Source organism: Salvelinus fontinalis, chromosome 8 (assembly GCF_029448725.1).
Source record: "Salvelinus fontinalis isolate EN_2023a chromosome 8, ASM2944872v1, whole genome shotgun sequence".
In the NCBI taxonomy this organism is placed as follows: domain Eukaryota; kingdom Metazoa; phylum Chordata; class Actinopteri; order Salmoniformes; family Salmonidae; genus Salvelinus; species Salvelinus fontinalis.
The window spans coordinates 27,570,290-27,586,847 of record NC_074672.1 but is presented as its reverse complement, the minus strand read 5'-3'; the positions used below and the strand labels follow the sequence as shown (position 1 = coordinate 27,586,847).

General features: G+C 45.7%; 2 protein-coding genes across 3 annotated transcripts in view; one reads left to right on the top strand and one right to left on the bottom strand.

Moving 5' to 3' along the window:
- Window positions 1-2,955, top strand: part of LOC129861007 (uncharacterized) — a 133,004-nt gene extending 130,049 nt beyond the window's left edge. For both annotated transcript variants that reach the window (XM_055932017.1, XM_055932018.1), the window contains exon 3: window positions 172-2,955. In XM_055932017.1, the coding sequence (XP_055787992.1) occupies window positions 172-606 (435 nt within the window). In that variant the 3' untranslated portion in view covers window positions 607-2,955. The remainder of the gene's footprint in view (window positions 1-171) is intronic.
- A 382-nt stretch (window positions 2,956-3,337) lies between these two features.
- The window catches only part of bmp7b (bone morphogenetic protein 7b), a 79,551-nt gene continuing 66,330 nt past the window's right edge, over window positions 3,338-16,558 (bottom strand). Inside the window, exons 7-14 of the mRNA XM_055932013.1 lie at window positions 8,367-8,540; window positions 7,897-8,092; window positions 7,699-7,784; window positions 7,477-7,528; window positions 7,280-7,384; window positions 6,659-7,045; window positions 5,747-5,865; window positions 3,338-5,529 (exon numbers count right to left, since the gene is read on the bottom strand). Coding sequence (XP_055787988.1) covers window positions 5,395-5,529; window positions 5,747-5,865; window positions 6,659-7,045; window positions 7,280-7,384; window positions 7,477-7,528; window positions 7,699-7,784; window positions 7,897-8,092; window positions 8,367-8,540 — 1,254 coding nt within the window. The 3' untranslated portion in view covers window positions 3,338-5,394. The remainder of the gene's footprint in view (window positions 5,530-5,746; window positions 5,866-6,658; window positions 7,046-7,279; window positions 7,385-7,476; window positions 7,529-7,698; window positions 7,785-7,896; window positions 8,093-8,366; window positions 8,541-16,558) is intronic.

Here is a 16,558-nt window from a genome sequence, read left to right as displayed (position 1 = left end):
CACTAGTAAAGCGAACGTTTTTAATCTGCTCTATTCACGTAATGTAAACATATGACAAATTTCCTTTCAACAACAACAGTTGAAATCATTAATTGAAATTCCTATCCCTAGTAAAAACTATGTAGATGCCAGCACAGTTGTGAATATGTTGTTGTTGTTCTGTGCATGTAGGAGTTACTGACGGTTCTGGTGGAGTACCCGTTCTTCGTGCGTGACCGCGGCTGGTCTTCCTGCTGTCCCCAGAGAACCGCCCAGCTCTACGGCCTGTCCTGCCGCCAGCTCAGCGAGGGAGACATCTGCTTGGCCCTCACCCCCTTACACACACGCACAGCCCCCCGGGGCCACAGGACACACACCCGGGCCAGGGCCAGCACACACAGGGAGGATATGCCCCCTCCTCTCCCTCCTCCTCCTCTTCCTCATCCCTCCCCTGCTCTAGTCCCTCCTCCTCTCCCTCCTCCCCCTGCAGACCCCCCCACCCAGGAGCAGCCACACCCACGCAAGAGGCGATGGTCAGCCCCCGACCTCCTCCCTCCCACCGGAACTACTGGGATTGACAAGACCACCGATTTACCTCACGGCTCCAAGCAGAGGAAGTGGCATTAGAGCGCACACGCAAGCACAAATACACCCTCCTTGTGTGAGAGCACGAGGCAGGGTTGCAGGGAAGGACAAAGAACAGGCAACTTTAAGGGTGTCCACACTGCTGCCCAAAGCATGAGCCCATACCCCTCTTTCTTCATCCCTCTTTTCCCATCTCCCAATCTCTGCTTAACACACCTCAGACAGGGGCAACAGTCTGAGGGGCAGCAGTCTGAGGGGCAGCGGTCTGATGGGCAGCGGTCTGAGGGGCAGCGGTCTGAGGGGCAGCGGTCTGAGGGGCAGCGGTCTGAGAGGCAGCGGTCTGAGGGGCAGCGGTCTGAGGGGCAGCGGTCTGAGGGGCAGCGGTCTGAGGGACAGCGGTCTAAGGGGCAGCGGTCTGAGGGGCAGCGGTCTGAGGGGCAGCGGTCTGAGCTGCACATTGACATTATGAGATGTTTAGTGAGAATCAAGCATTTGTTTGTGTTCACTCTGTTTTCATAATGGTTGTCCCACACCCTTACATACTGACAGTGTTTTCTGCAGGGTATCGATTTTCAATCAGTGTGAAAGTAAACTGTATTAAAGAAGTCTTTCACAGATACTGTATATACAGTGCCCTCTGTAATTATTGGGAAAGCGACAATTTTGTTGTTGTTCTGGCTCTGTACTTCAGCACTTTGTATATGAAATGATACAATGACTATGACGTTAAAGTGCAGACTGCTGCTTTAATTTGAGAGCATTTTAATCCATACCAGGTGAACCGTTTAGAAGTTACAGCACTTTTGTACATTGTCCCTCCATTTCAGGGGACCAAAAGTATATATTCACTTACATGCATTAATGTTGTCAAAAGTTTAGTATTTGGTCCCATATTCCTTGCACGCATCAAGCTTGTGACTCTACAAACTTGTTGGCTGCATTTGCTGTTTGTGCCCAGTTGAAATGAATGGTAAATCATTTATTGTGTCATTTTGGAGTAATTAAGAGTAGAATGTTTCTGAACACTTCTACATTAATGTGGATGCTAACATGATTACAGATAGTCCTGTATGAATCGTGAATAATGATGAGTGACGCACAAATATCATACCACCAAGACATGCTAACCTCTCACTATTCCAATAACAGAGGAGGTTAGCATTTTATTTGTATTTATTTTTTAAGTCACAAGCTTGATGTACTCATTGCTTGTTAGGAATATGGGACCAAATAATAACTTTTGACTACTTTAATACACATATAAGTGAATTTGTCCCAATACTTTTGGTCCCCTAAAATGGTGGGACTGTGTACAAAAAGTGCTGTCATTTCAATATGGTTCACCTGATATGGATGAAAATACTCTCAGATTAAAGCTGGCAGTCTACACTTACCTCATAGTCATTGTATCATTTCACATCCAAAGTTCTGGAGTACAGAGCCCAAATAAATGACTATATATTACATTACAGTTGTTCTATGCTAAACCCGATTTAATGAAACCTCTCTGATTGTCACTTTCGCAATGTGTTCTCAGTTTTAAATCTTCTAGCTTCTTCTGAGCCGAAGTCTGTCAGCAGGTCGGTCGGTAGATCTGGGCAGGCAAGGTGAATGAAAGTATCAGCAACTCTTATCGGGGGTCATGTCAATCGCTTGTTCGCCAAAGCATTGCCCTTGTTCTTAACAATGTTTCAGCAAAGGGAAAAACACTAATGAAAACTTCGTAACAGACAGTCCCCTCCCACACAGATGGGTCTGTGTTACCTCGCCTCGAAACTGAGTGTTTTTCCATTTTTTTAAATTGTAAAACTAGAAAAAAAAGTCTAGATAGAGGGAGAGTATCGGTGCTAATAACAGGTTGGAACACGATGCTTTGTGAACAGACATTTGACCCCTCTGTACTGTAGGGCGGCAGGTAGCCTAGCAGTTAGAGCGTTGAGGACCTGAAAGGTTTGAAAGTCGCTGGTTCGAATACCCGAGCCGTTAAGGTGAAAAATCTGTCAGTGTGCCCTTGACCCTAATTCTCTCCAGGGGCGCTGTACTACTATGGCTGACCCTGTAAAACACATTTCACTGCACCTACTTGGTATATGTGAACATAAAACATATTTATTTATTTTACTGTACGCTGTACCCTTTCTGTTCCCCTTTCTTTTCTCCATGTACTGTATGTGTTCGTGCGCAGGGAAAAATGATTGAAAGTATTTTAAAGCTCAGATACGGGTATCTTTTTCAGCACACTCTTTCACTTTAGTTTTGAACTTTTTTTGTTCATTTGTTGTTTTTCTTTGTAAATGTTATAGCTATAAAAAAATATATATTTTTAAAATTGTGTGTCTGTTATATAATGTTTGCTAGAAATAATAATAATAAAAAAGCTTTATAGATTTATACTGAATGAGGTGAATTTCTTCCCATATAAGATGTTGATTTGCTTCATGTCATTGGAAAGAGAGAATATCCAATACTCCCATATTATGGTATATCATTATAATTCCATCTTTCCTGTAAACCCACACTAATCAAAATATTGCCATTAAACTATGGGAGCAGTCAAGCAGGGGGTTGAAACCAAAATCATTTTCCAATTGTTTCGTTCTGAACAGAACCATTCTTTTTTCTGAACAGAACCATTATAGATCACTTTCGTTCATGATTCTTTTCCAGGTTTCAGTTCTGTTCCCTGAACTGGTTCCAACCCCTGGTGTGCACTAATACTACTAATAATTGATGTCATAGCCAACACTTTAGTTCTAACACGACAAGAGAAAAGTTTATTATTTAAATCATTTTTAATCATTTTTAATGATTCATTTGATCTATAATCAGGTCTATACATCTGTGACAGATTCAAACATCACATTATGGACATGAAACCATTTATATGTTTACTAGACTGGCTGACATACAGTGCATTCGGAAAGTATTTAGACCCCTTGACTTTTTCCACATTTTGTTAAGATACAGCCTTATTATACAATGTATTAAATCTTTTTTTCTCATCAATCTACACACAATATCCCATCATGAGAAATCAAAAACTGTTTTTTAGAAGTTTTGGCATATTTATATACAATAAAAACTGAAATATCACATTTACATAAGTATTCAGACCCTTCACGCAGTACTTCACAGCTATTTTCAGGTCTCTCCAGAGATATTCGATCGGGTTCAAGTCCGGGCTCTGGCTGGGCCACTCAAGGACATTCAGAGACTTGTCCTAAAGCCACTCCTGCATTGTCTTGGCTGTGTGCTTAGGGTCGTTATCCTGTTGGAAGGTGAACCTTCGCCCCCAGTCTGAGGTCCTGAGTGCTCTGGAGCAGGTTTTCATCAAGGGATCTCTCTGTACTTTGCTCCGTTCATCTTTCCCTCATCCTGACTAGTCTCCCAGGCCCTGCGCTGAAAAACCTCTCCACAGCATGATGCTGCCACCACCATGCTTCACTGTAGGGATGGTGCCAGGTTTTCTCCAGACATGACGCTTGGAATTCAGGCCAAAGAGTTCAATCTTGGTTTCATCAGACTAGAGAATCTTGAATCTCATGGTCTGAGAGTGCTTTAGGTGCCTTTGGCAAACTCCAAGCGGGCTGTCATGTGCCTTTTACTGAGGAGTGGCTTCCGTCGGGCCACTGTACCGTCGGGCCTGATTGGTGCAGTGCGGCAGAGATGGTTGTACTTCAGGAAGGTTCTCGCATCTCCACAGAGGACCTCTGGAGCTCTGTCAGAGTGACCATTGGGTTCTTCCCCAATTGCTCAATTTGGCCAGCTCGGCCAGCTCTAGGAAGAGTCTTGGTGGTTCCAAACTTCTTCCATTTAATAATGATGGAGGCCACTTTGTTCTTGGGGACCTTCAATGCTGCAGAACTTTTTTGGTACTCTTCCCCAGATCTGTGCCTCAACACGATCCTGTCTTGGAGCTCTAAATTCCTTTGACCTCATGGCTTGGTTTTTGCTCTGGCATGCACTGTCAATTGTGAGATCGTATATACAAATCATGTCCAATCAATTGAATTTACCACAGTTGGACTACAGTTCTACAATAAAGTTGTAGAAAAATCTCAAGGATGATCAATGGAAACAGGATGCACCTGAGCTCAATTTCAAGTCTCATAGCAAAGGGTCTGAATACTTATGTAAATAAGGTGTTTCTGTCATTATGGGGTATTGTGTGTAGATTGATGAGGGATAAAAATTATGTTATACATTTTTGAATAACGCTATAACGTAACATAATGTCAAAAAAGTAAAGGGGTCTGAATACTTTCCAAACACACTGTACATTTCAATCACAAGTTGATTATGAGGTAAATGGAAGTTTTTCACATTGTACAAGATACTGTAAAAGAAAAGCTTAAACAACGCATTGAAAAAACATAATAACAAAAGATGTCAAACATATACTGGCAAAATGATGACTTTCTCTGTAGATTACAGGGCTGGAGGAATGTAACCAATCTCAATTGGTTACATTTATAATCTCATGAGACATTTATAAGTTATATTCTTCAAAAATCATTGGGTACATATCCTACTTTTTTCTAGTTTTTTTTTATGGATGTAGCAACCGCAGATTATTGCTTTAAGAAAACCATGTGAGAAATATCTGTTCCAAGCGTACTTGCTCCTATCTGTGTCGTATCATATTGTTCTCTGCGCTCTTAAGGTTGAGGTATATGTTGCTTTCCACAGGGCATACACTAAGCCTACACTGACCGTGTCTTGAGTCTCCACTCACCCCTCATCCTGGCTGGCTAAGCTGGGACAGGAGGGGCCACCAGGGGGGACTGGTGATGTTCCCCAGGGGTTACTCAGAGGGGTGTCCTGGGCTCCTTACCGCTGGGGCAGGGGGTGTGGCTGACCCTCTCCCTCTTCCCCCATGGTGTTGTGTGTGTGAAGGCGTGGTCTCCCCTCTGTCCCCATCCTCAGACACCTATGCAGTAGGTTGACAGCAAACAGGGGCACCACCTGCACAAGAAGACACACAGACAGGAATACATTGTCACTGACTATGACTACGAGGACCTCTGCTGGTAACTGGAATACCTGCGATTTACTGCTCGACTGGCAGGGAAAGACCTGAATTACGATATAACAATATAAGATTCAGCAAAGGTGCAGTTGCTGTATGTAGCACAGGAATTCCCTAATCCACAGTGACTCCTGACCCCATCCCATTAGCCACCTGTGCAATGATCAGTTTCCTGGTTTTCAGTTGGCTGGCGTCAGGAAACTCCTCCCCAAAGCAGAGGTCAATCTCATAGCGAGGTTTGGGTCCCGCCCCCTGGATATAGTCCTGGAGCTCTGTGGAGAGATAAGGGAAGGGATGGAGAGAGAGAGAAGGGGATGGAGAGAGAGAGAGATAAGGGAAGGGATGGAGAGAGAGATAAGGAGAGGGATGAGAAAAAGATAAGGAGAGGAATGGAGAGAGAGAAAGGGATGAGAGAGAGAAGGGAAGGGATGGAGAGAGAAAAGGGGAGGGATGGAGAAAGATAAGGAGAGGAATGGAGAGAGAGAAGGGGATGAGAGAGAGAAGGGGAGGGATGGAGAGAGAGATAAGGAGAGGAATGGAGAGAAGGGCGAAGGATGGAGAGAGAGAAGTGGAGGGATGGAGAGAGAGGAGGGGAGGGATGGAGAGAGAGAGAGGGGGAGCGATGGAGAGAAAGAAGGGGAGGAATGGAGGAACAGAGGGGGAGGGATGGAGGGAGAGATAATGAGAGGGAAGGAGAGAGAGATGTAGAGAGATAGAGAAAGAGAGAGAGAGAGAGAGAGAGAGAGAGAGAGAGAGAGAGAGAGAGAGAGAGAGAGAGAGAGAGAGAGAGAGAGAGAAGGAGAGGAATGGAGGGACGGGGGATAGAAGGGGATGGATGAGAGAGAGAAGGAGGGATGGAGGGACAGAAGGGGAAGGATGGAGGGAGATAAAGAGAGCGATGGATGGACAGAAAAGGAGGGATTGAGAGAGATAAGGAGAGGGATGGAGGGATAGAAGGGTAAGGATGGAGAGAGATAAAGAGAGGGATAGGTAGGGAGCTAGGGTCACCATCTCACCATGTCAGATCTGTTTGCTACACAAAAGTTGCTTTAGTAAGGCCCCTACCCTTCAGAAATATAGGTGTGTCCAGCAGCTTACAGGTCCTCTCCCTGTCCAGTTTGTTGGGCCTGTCTGTGTGTTGGGCCAGAGGGCCACTCCAGTACACCCTGCCCTGGCAGAACCTCTTGATAAACACCCCGTCTGGAGCAACCCACACCAGGACGCCCCTCTCCAGGTGGGGCAGCAGGCGGCCCATGGCCTCAGCGATGCCCGGGGGCAGAGGGATGACCCCTGGAGGGGGGAAGGGGACCTGTTGGGCTGTGCATGGTCCATAGATCCTCTCGTTCCCCAGGGGCACCTGACCCTGCAGGAGGAAACAGCCGTCTGGGGTGCTGGTGGTCACATCCACTACTAGCCGGCCCTGGTAGAACAGACACACCCGCACACGCAAGTCTGGACACACACACACACACACAGACGCAAGCAAACACACACACACACACACTAATTAATCAATCAAGCATCAACCACCCAGGTAGAAGAGAAAACTGCAGGAAGAAGCATTTTTTTTGTTCTGTTTTTCTGGGAGTGCTGTAGCAGCACCCCTACTTCCCGTGGCTGTGACAGCACTACAGAGACCCTCCAGGCTCTAGTGTGAATGATACTGCAGTGTATGGGTTGTCTTACCAGAGATCTGTGGTATAGGGACGACTAGGGAGAGAGGAGCAGAGCCGTCCCTCTGAGGAGTCCCTGTGTTGGACCAGTAGTACACATGGTCCCCTGCCAAGCCCTCTAGATGAGAGAGGACACACACAAATATATCTGACTCAAAGTTGTTCAGGTATTCAGATACCAGTCACAAGTACATGGAGGATGATACTGACCTCTGTAGTTGACTCTTCCATCCCTGGCCTCTGATTCACTATTGCAGCCAAACTGAGGGGACACACATATTTACAGCAAATGATCTGACTTGTAGAACATTCAGTGCAAATGTGCAAAACTTCATTCATGTGTAAATCTATAGTTAATGCAACCATTGTCCTCTAGATGGGAGCAACTATCCACCTGCTACACAGCATTGAAGAGAAAACCTGCCGTGTTACCTGTGGATGGTGTGTGACAATGTTCCTCAGTGGAACACTGGAGTGGCTGGTCTGCATGATCACCTGACTCTCAGGCTGAGGAGATTCTGAGACAGAGGAAGAATAGAGAGTAAATAATCATACATTTAACCCATAAAGGGCTCTGAGCTCTCTACACCAGAGCTTCATGAGGAGACTGAACATTTCAGGTACTGGTACCTGAGTCTCTGCCTGTCTCTGGCTCTGCCTGGATGTGGTAGACCTTGTAGGGCTCGGATACATCTAACTGGCTGCGCTCTGGGACTTCTTTGAAGTCTGTGCTCTTGTTGAAGGCACAGCGGAGACGAGTCTTCCAGGTGGTGGGATCTGCCTTGTCCCTCCCCTCCCGATACTTCCCCTTATACACTGCCCAAGCCTGGTAGGGACACAAACACACACATAAACACATGCACACACACACAGAGAAGGATATGAGTAGGATATGAGTGCAGAAAGAGAAACACAGAGTGCGTTAATGGCTGATGAACATAGAGGAAGAGTAACACTTGCACTGATATGCACATGGACATCCAAATCAATGCATTAATTAGGTCTATATCAATATATTGATCCATCTATTAAATACAATTGGACTAGACACACTGACAATCTTGTGTGAAAAATTGTATAGAAACAATAAACATTCTAACCTTGAATAGTGCTGCATCTTCGTTCAGACTATAGTCCTGTTTTGCCGCGTGCTTCCATGGGATCCTGAACATCGTTTTGTCTTCGTTCTCCCAGGTGAGTCCTGCAAACTTTCCGCTGTCTATCTGCGCTATCAGCCACTCTCTCAAACGCATTTTCTTGACCGGCTCCTCCATCTTCAAAATACATATGAAACAAATAGGCTACTACCAAAAAATCCAAAAGTTGTAGTTGTACGTGTAGACCACAAGTAGACCTAATCACATGATCCCTCTTTGCACATAGACTATAACATGCTAATACAAAATTATTAATCAAAATAAATTGTTTTCAAAATAAAATGTCTATGTTTCAGTTAGGCTATATCAATATTCTCCAGTATTCATTTCAGCACAACGAATATGACCATGGAAATGTCCCCATGAAAGTAATCATCAAGCACTGTAGAAGTGCGCAGGGCGCCTTTTTAAAGGAAAATGAAAGTAAAACGTGGGCTAACGCAAAGATTATCTATGTGAGAGTACTTTCAGTTTCCGACTAGATTTGTAGGCTACATGTCATAGGCTCAGTTAGCGCCCAGAGTGCAGGGAGGTGTGAGATTGCAAAAAATAAAACACTTTTATCCTAAATACATTATTAGAATAAGTAATTTTAGCTGACCTATTATTTTGTAAAACAAGACATCTCTCTACCTTATAGGCTTACAGTCCGTTCAGTTATGATCAAATATTGCATTCCATTATAGCATTTCGAAACAACTGATGTCATTTTTCAATATCTGAAGTCATCTATTATCAGTTACCTATCAGCCTAGTTTATTTTCCTGATGACTGAGTAGCCTAGGCAATGTCTTTCCCTTCCTCATGCGGTGGATGGAGATTCATGCCCCACAGTAATGCCCTTTCAGGATGAATAGCTAAACATCCGTTTATTTCATGAAGGGTTGTGAAAGTCCCAGGGCCACATAGGCCTACAGATAATTTAATTTCATAAATCAATAATATGATTTTAGCCCCCATCAAAAGACCTACTAAAAAGATATAAAAAGAGCGAGGGAAGATATTTATCACGTTATTATGAAGTTATATTAATATATATATATATATATATATATATTTATCCTTTATTTAACTAGGCAAGTCAGTTAAGAACAAATTCTTATTTACAATGACGGCCTACCCCGGCCAAACCCGGACGATGCTGGGCAATTGTGCGCCGCCCTATGGAACTCCCATTCACGGCCTGTTGTGATACAGTCTGGAATCGAACCAAGGTCTGTAGTGATGCCTCTAGCACTGAGATGCAGTGCCTTAGACTCCTACACCACTCAGGAGCCCTATATATATATCTCATAGCTTGGTTGAAAGTAACTGAAAAACATTGAAATACATTTTTAGCAATTAAAGGCTGTCCCGTAAGGAATTGTGCTTCTCTCTCCTCCCCCAGTCTATGTGGTGAGGTACAGAGATGAGAGGAGTGGAGAGAGTTTGACAGAAGAAGCAAGGGGATGTCCCCTTCAGTCAACACTGGAATAAATGTGTGTTGTTATTAAAGAGGACCCCCTGGGTAGTCATGTTGTTTCCTGCTCTCAGCCAGGCAATGCGCACTTTCTCTAAAAAATGTAGGTATGTGTGTGATTGTGTGTGTGTGTGTGTGCGTGCGCGCGTGCGTGCGTGCGTGCGTGCGTGCGTGCGCGCGTGTGTGTGTGTGTGTGCGTGCGTGCGTGCGTGCGCGCGTGAGCGTGCGTGCGTGAGCGTGCGTGAGCGTGCGTGCGTGTGTGTGTGTGTGTGTGTGTGTGTGTGTGTGTGTGTGTGTGTGTGTGTGTGTGAGTGTGTGTGTGTGTGTGTGTGTGATTGTGTGTGTGTGTGTGTGTGTGTGTGTGTGTGTGTGTGTGTGTGTGTGTGTGTGTGTGTGTGTGTGTGTGTGCGTGCGTGCGTGCGTGCGTGCGTGCGTGCGTGCGTGTGTGTGTGTGTGGGCGTGGGCGTGTGTGTGCCTGTGTGTGTACGTGTTTCTCTGTCTGCTATAGGTTTGGGTTCCTGTTCTTAACCACAGCAGTGACAATGAAGATTAATTTAGCCTCTGACACAAAGGGGGAAAATCATCACGACAAGTCAGCACACAACATGTATGTTTGGAACAGAGATGGAGTGTTCCAACAAGGTAAAGATTTGTCCTTGGCTGTCTCAGTATTCACATTCCTTTGACTCCCTAGTAGGCACCTTTATGTGTATCAGGTTGTGTTTCTACAGTATATTTAGCATTTTATCTCAAAAGAGATAGGAAATCACCTTTAACTCACACACACACACACACACACACACACACACACACACACACACACACACACACACACACACACACACACACACACACACACACACACACACACACACACACACACACACACACACACACACACACACACACACACACACACACAAACTGATTAGAATTACCTTACGCTAACGCAATCTTCCGCTGGAACGACCAACACACACACGTATGCACGCATGCAGCCACACACACACACACTCACAAACACACACACGCACTCATAAAAACACACACGCACACACACATAGTATACTAAAATGACTCCTATTGGCTAAGATCTAACTCACCCACATACTGAAACCTGATAACAAATTCCATGTGAAAGTGAAAGTTAAGAGGATTGTTCTGGAAAGGCTTTCCAGCTTCTGTTCCTTTTACTACCAGCAATGAAAAATAACAAGCAGTACTTTCAGTCAGACCAACTGGTAGAGATAGAGTCCATGTCATTGTCTGGCCTACCGAAAGTACAAGAACAAGGACCATATTACATACAGTACCAGTCAAATGTTTGGACACACCTACTCCTTCCAGGGTTTTTCTTTATTTTTACTATTTTCTACATTGTAGAATAATAGTGAAGACATCAAAACTATGAAATTACACATATGGTATCATGTAGTAACCAAAAACATGTTAAACAAATCAAAATAGATTATATATTTGAGATTGTTCAGAATAGCCAACCTTTGCCTTGATGACAGCTTTGCACACTCGTAATATAGACAGGAAGGACAGTCAATGTGGAACATTTCAAGAAATTTGAAAGTTTCTTCAAGTGCAGTTGCAAAATAAAGGGCTTCCTATTGGCGCAGCGGTCTAAGGCACTTCATCTCAGTGCTTGAGGCTTCACTATAGACATCCTGGTTCAAATCCAGGCTGTACCTATGGGAGTCCTATAAGCCGGTGTGATATTGGCCCAGCGTTGTCTGGGTGTGGCCGGTGTAGGCCGTCATTGTAAATAAGAAAATGGTTCTAACTGACTTGGCTAGTTAAATAAAGGCTCAATTAAAAAAATATATACACTGCTCAAAAAAATAAAGGGAACACTTAAACAACACAATGTAACTCCAAGTCAATTACACTTCTGTGAAATCAAACTGTCCACTTAGGAAGCAACACTGATTGACAAACAATTTCACGTGCTGTTGTGCAAATGGAATAGACAAAAGGTGGAAATTATAGGCAATTAGCAAGACACCCCCCAAAACAGGAGTGATTCTGCAGGTGGTGACCACAGACCACTTCTCAGTTCCTATGCTTCCTGGCTGATGTTTTGGTCACTTTTGAATGCTGGCGGTGCTCTCACTCTAGTGGTAGCATGAGACGGAGTCTACAACCCACACAAGTGGCTCAGGTAGTGCAGTTCATCCAGGATGGCACATCAATGCGAACTGTGGCAAAAAAAGTTTGCTGTGTCCGTCAGCGTAGTGTCCAGAGCATGCAGGCGCTACCAGGAGACAGGCCAGTACATCAGGAGACGTGGAGGAGGCCGTAGGAGGGCAACAACCCAGCAGCAGGACCGCTACCTCCGCCTTAGTGCAAGGAGGTGCACTGCCAGCGCCATGCAAAATGACCTCCAGCAGGCCACAAATGTGCAGTCTCTGGGTGTCAGTCTCTGGGGGAAGCAGTCTCAAGTGTCAGTCTCTGGGGGAAGCAAATAAACAGAACTGTTGATTCTCTTCATCAGTGTGGTGAGGTAACAGTGGAGCCTGTGGGGACATATAACAACGTGACACCAAGACGAAGTCAGAGAGAGGAAGAGGTGGTGATGGATGGGTGGGCCATAGAAATCCCTCATTCATTACTATTGGGGGTTGGTGCTTGGCTCTATTGCTTGGGGTCAGGTCTGGAGGGTTGATGAGGGCTGAAGACAGGCAGTGTTTGGGGTCAAGTTTGGGGGCAGGGAGCAGGGGGGCAGTAGGGGATTAAAGCTTCTGGGTGCAGAGAATTGAGGGCCACATTATCACTCTATTGACCCCTGACAGCTGTGGTCTGAGGAATGGGGCTGACGTACACCAGAGCTGAAATGGAAATGGTCCATTTCATTTTGTCCATTTCTCCAGGTTGCTACAGGTTACTAAGTGCAAATATTTTGACCTGGCGGAGGCTGAAACACTGTACTGTTTTCCAGCCTCTTGGTATGAAACCCTGTTGCCCACACACATAAGCTGAGTTTAGGAAGTCTGCGGGTGGCGAGGAGCACTAATTCCAGCCAGGCCATCTAATAAACAGGATGCTGGTGAAGTCAGAGGGGAGAGGAGAAAGGGACGAGGCATGCGGAAAGAGAAGAGGGGGAGATGAGATGAGAAAGGGGTGAAGAGTGAGAGAGGAGGGGAGATGAGAGGGGAGGGGAGATGAGAAGTGGTAGAGGAGAGAGGGAAGTGGCAAGGGGAAAGAGGATAGAGGATAGAGGGAAGAGGAGAGTGGAAAGTGGCAAGGGGAAAGAGGATAGAGGATAGAGGGAAGAGGAGAGAGGGAAGTGGCAAGGGGAAAGAGGATAGAGGGAAGAGGAAAGAGGATAGAGGGAAGAGGAGAGAGGGAAGTGGCAAGGGGAAAGAGGATGGAGGATAGAGGGAAGAGGAGAGAGGGAAGTGGCAAGGGGAAAGAGGAAAGAGGATAGAGGGAAGAGGAGAGAGGAAAGAGAAGAGAGGAGAGAGGGAAGTGGCAAGGGGAAAGAGGATGGAGGATAGAGGGAAGAGGAGAGAGGGAAGTGGCAAGGGGAAAGAGGAAAGAGGATAGAGGGAAGAGGAGAGAGGAAAGAGAAGAGAGGAGAGAGGGAAGTGGCAAGGGGAAAGAGGATAGAGGGAAGAGGAGAGAGGGAAGTGGCAAGGGGAAAGAGGATAGAGGATAGAGGGAAAAGGAGAGAGGAAAGAGAAGAGAGGAGAGAGGGAAGTGGCAAGGGGAAAGAGGATAGAGGGAAGAGGAGAGAGGGAAGTGGCAAGGGGAAAGAGGATAGAGGATAGAGGGAAGAGGAGAGAGGGAAGTGGCAAGGGGAAAGAGGATAGAGGATAGAGGGAAGAGGAGAGAGGGAAGTGGCAAGGGGAAAGAGGATAGAGGAGAGAGGGAAGTGGCAAGGGGAAAGAGGAAAGAGGATAGAGGGAAGAGGAGAGAGGAAAGAGAAGAGAGGAGAGAGGGAAGTGGCAAGGGGAAAGAGGAAAGAGGATAGAGGGAAGAGGAGAGAGGGAAGTGGCAAGGGGAAAGAGGATAGAGGAGAGAGGGAAGTGGCAAGGGGAAAGAGGAAAGAGGATAGAGGGAAGAGGAGAGAGGAAAGAGAAGAGAGGAGAGAGGGAAGTGGCAAGGGGAAAGAGGATAGAGGATAGAGGGAAGAGGAGAGAGGGAAGTGGCAAGGGGAAAGAGGAAAGAGGATAGAGGGAAGAGGAGAGAGGGAAGTGGCAAGGGGAAAGAGGATAGAGGGAAGAGGAAAGAGGATAGAGGGAAGAGGAGAGAGGGAAGAGGAGAGAGGAAAGAGAAGAGAGGAGAGAGGGAAGTGGCAAGGGGAAAGAGGAAAGAGGATAGAGGGAAGAGGAGAGAGGAAAGAGAAGAGAGGAGAGAGGGAAGTGGCAAGGGGAAAGAGGATAGAGGGAAGAGGAGAGAGGGAAGTGGCAAGGGGAAAGAGGAAAGAGGATAGAGGGAAGAGGAGAGAGGGAAGTGGCAAGGGGAAAGAGGAAAGAGGATAGAGGGAAGAGGAGAGAGGAAAGAGAAGAGAGGAGAGAGGGAAGTGGCAAGGGGAAAGAGGATAGAGGATAGAGGGAAGAGGAGAGAGGGAAGTGGCAAGGGGAAAGAGGAAAGAGGATAGAGGGAAGAGGAGAGAGGAAAGAGAAGAGAGGAGAGAGGGAAGTGGCAAGGGGAAAGAGGAAAGAGGATAGAGGGAAGAGGAGAGAGGAAAGAGAAGAGAGGGAGAGGGGCAGGCCCAACTCCAGGATGACATTTTAAATCCATCCTGTGGCACAACTAGTATTGCTGTAGAGCCCTAATAAAACAAGATAGATTGGTCCTACTACTATTCACAAATGTATCTGATATGTAGCCGTACACATTAACAACCTTTGTTTAATCGAATAACACAATAAAGATATGCACCTCAATACCACATACAAGTTTATCTGAAATGCAGCCATATCTGCCGTAGGCCTACACATTTGCACCTACTGTACCAACAAGCACAGATTAGCTCGGCAGAATGAGCACCACTAGTCTATCAAAGATTCTTCATAGCTTAAACTTCAGTAATTACAACTATAGGCTACATTCCTGTTAAGTATGTGACACTACGCAACGAGTGTAACCAAGACCGCTTCTTACAGGTTTGAAATATTTGATGTTGGGGAGAGTTCACACACACACACACACACACACACACACACACACACACACACACACACACACACACACACACACACACACACACACACACACACACACACACACACACACACACACACACACACACACACACACACACACACACACACACACACACACACACACACACACACACACACACACACAACACACAGAGAGCAGGTAGGGGGTGTTTTCATAGTACTAACATCACATTTACAGTAGCCTATCACACAACTAATGTGTAATGTGAATGATACAGAATGAATGGTTCTACTTCTTTTAGTAGGCTACACACGGTATTGGTCCTCCTACTGCGACATACAAAATGTACTCAAATGTAGACCTATCTGAAATGCATCCATATACAGAACAACTGTCATTTTGAAAACAAGAAAGCATGCTGAGGAGAAGCCCCATGAAGACTGGACCATGGACAGAAGGCTACCGCCAGTCAGCGCAATGAAAGGATAAGTTAGATGCCATTTTCAGCACCATGGAGTGGACAGCCAGGACAACGCGAGCACTGCGCTGGGGCTCACAACCATTAGGCTACATTGGTCATTGTCCCTATACCCATCAAGTAACCCAAAGCTGTATATATATCAAGAGTAATAAGACCTGCAAAAGGAAGAAGCCTAATGGCATTAAGATTCATAGATACATCTAAAAGATGCATTGAAGTAAAATGGCCTAAACTATACGTTCAAAAATGAGGCAAACAACCAGTAGGTTTACATGAGGGAAAACCAATGAATAAATCATTCTGGAACGGCGGCCAGGGCCATAGAGGTTGTAGATGACCATTTAGAGGAGTTGCAGCCTCCTCCATGCTGTGTTGAACATCATGAGAAGTTTCTGATTCCAAAATGTACTTGTCAGGTCCCTCTCAAATGCCATCTGGACAAGCTGGGCTTTTCGTCGATATAACATACTCTGTGTTCACTGAATAGGTTCTTCAGGGTTTTTTTCTGCCCATTGCTGTAGATGCCCAAAAAATGTTAACCATGTTTCAGTGCCAACAGCATAGTCGTCATTGCTGACAAAGGCCCGCCGTGACTTTGAAGAACACTGATGGGGTCCATTTATTGCTGCTGGCTGTGATTGCGATATTATTTAGCAAGAATGTGCGAGCCACAATAAACTCTGCTTCCACTGGTTCAGTTCGTCAGGTGCTAGTGGCTGGGGTAACGGAGGTACAGGTGCTTGTTGTAATGCTACCCTGGTTCTGCTGGTGCTAGGCCCTCTTTTCAATCATGTTGGTCAGCAGGCGGAATGGGGGGATGGGCAGGTATTACAGTTGATGCTAGGCTCCTCAACCTCGGTGGTCAGGCCTGCAGACTGCTCGGTGAGCTTGGCATCGCTCTCAAAATGGTGCCCAGCCATTTTCGGATATTCATGCTGATCAAAGCTTAGCCAACTAGCTATAATTATTCAGTGGTCCGCTACCAAAACATAACAAAGCTAGTAGCTAATAGCTAGCATGTTATTAGCTGTAGCTGTCTGCAAAAGTGAACAA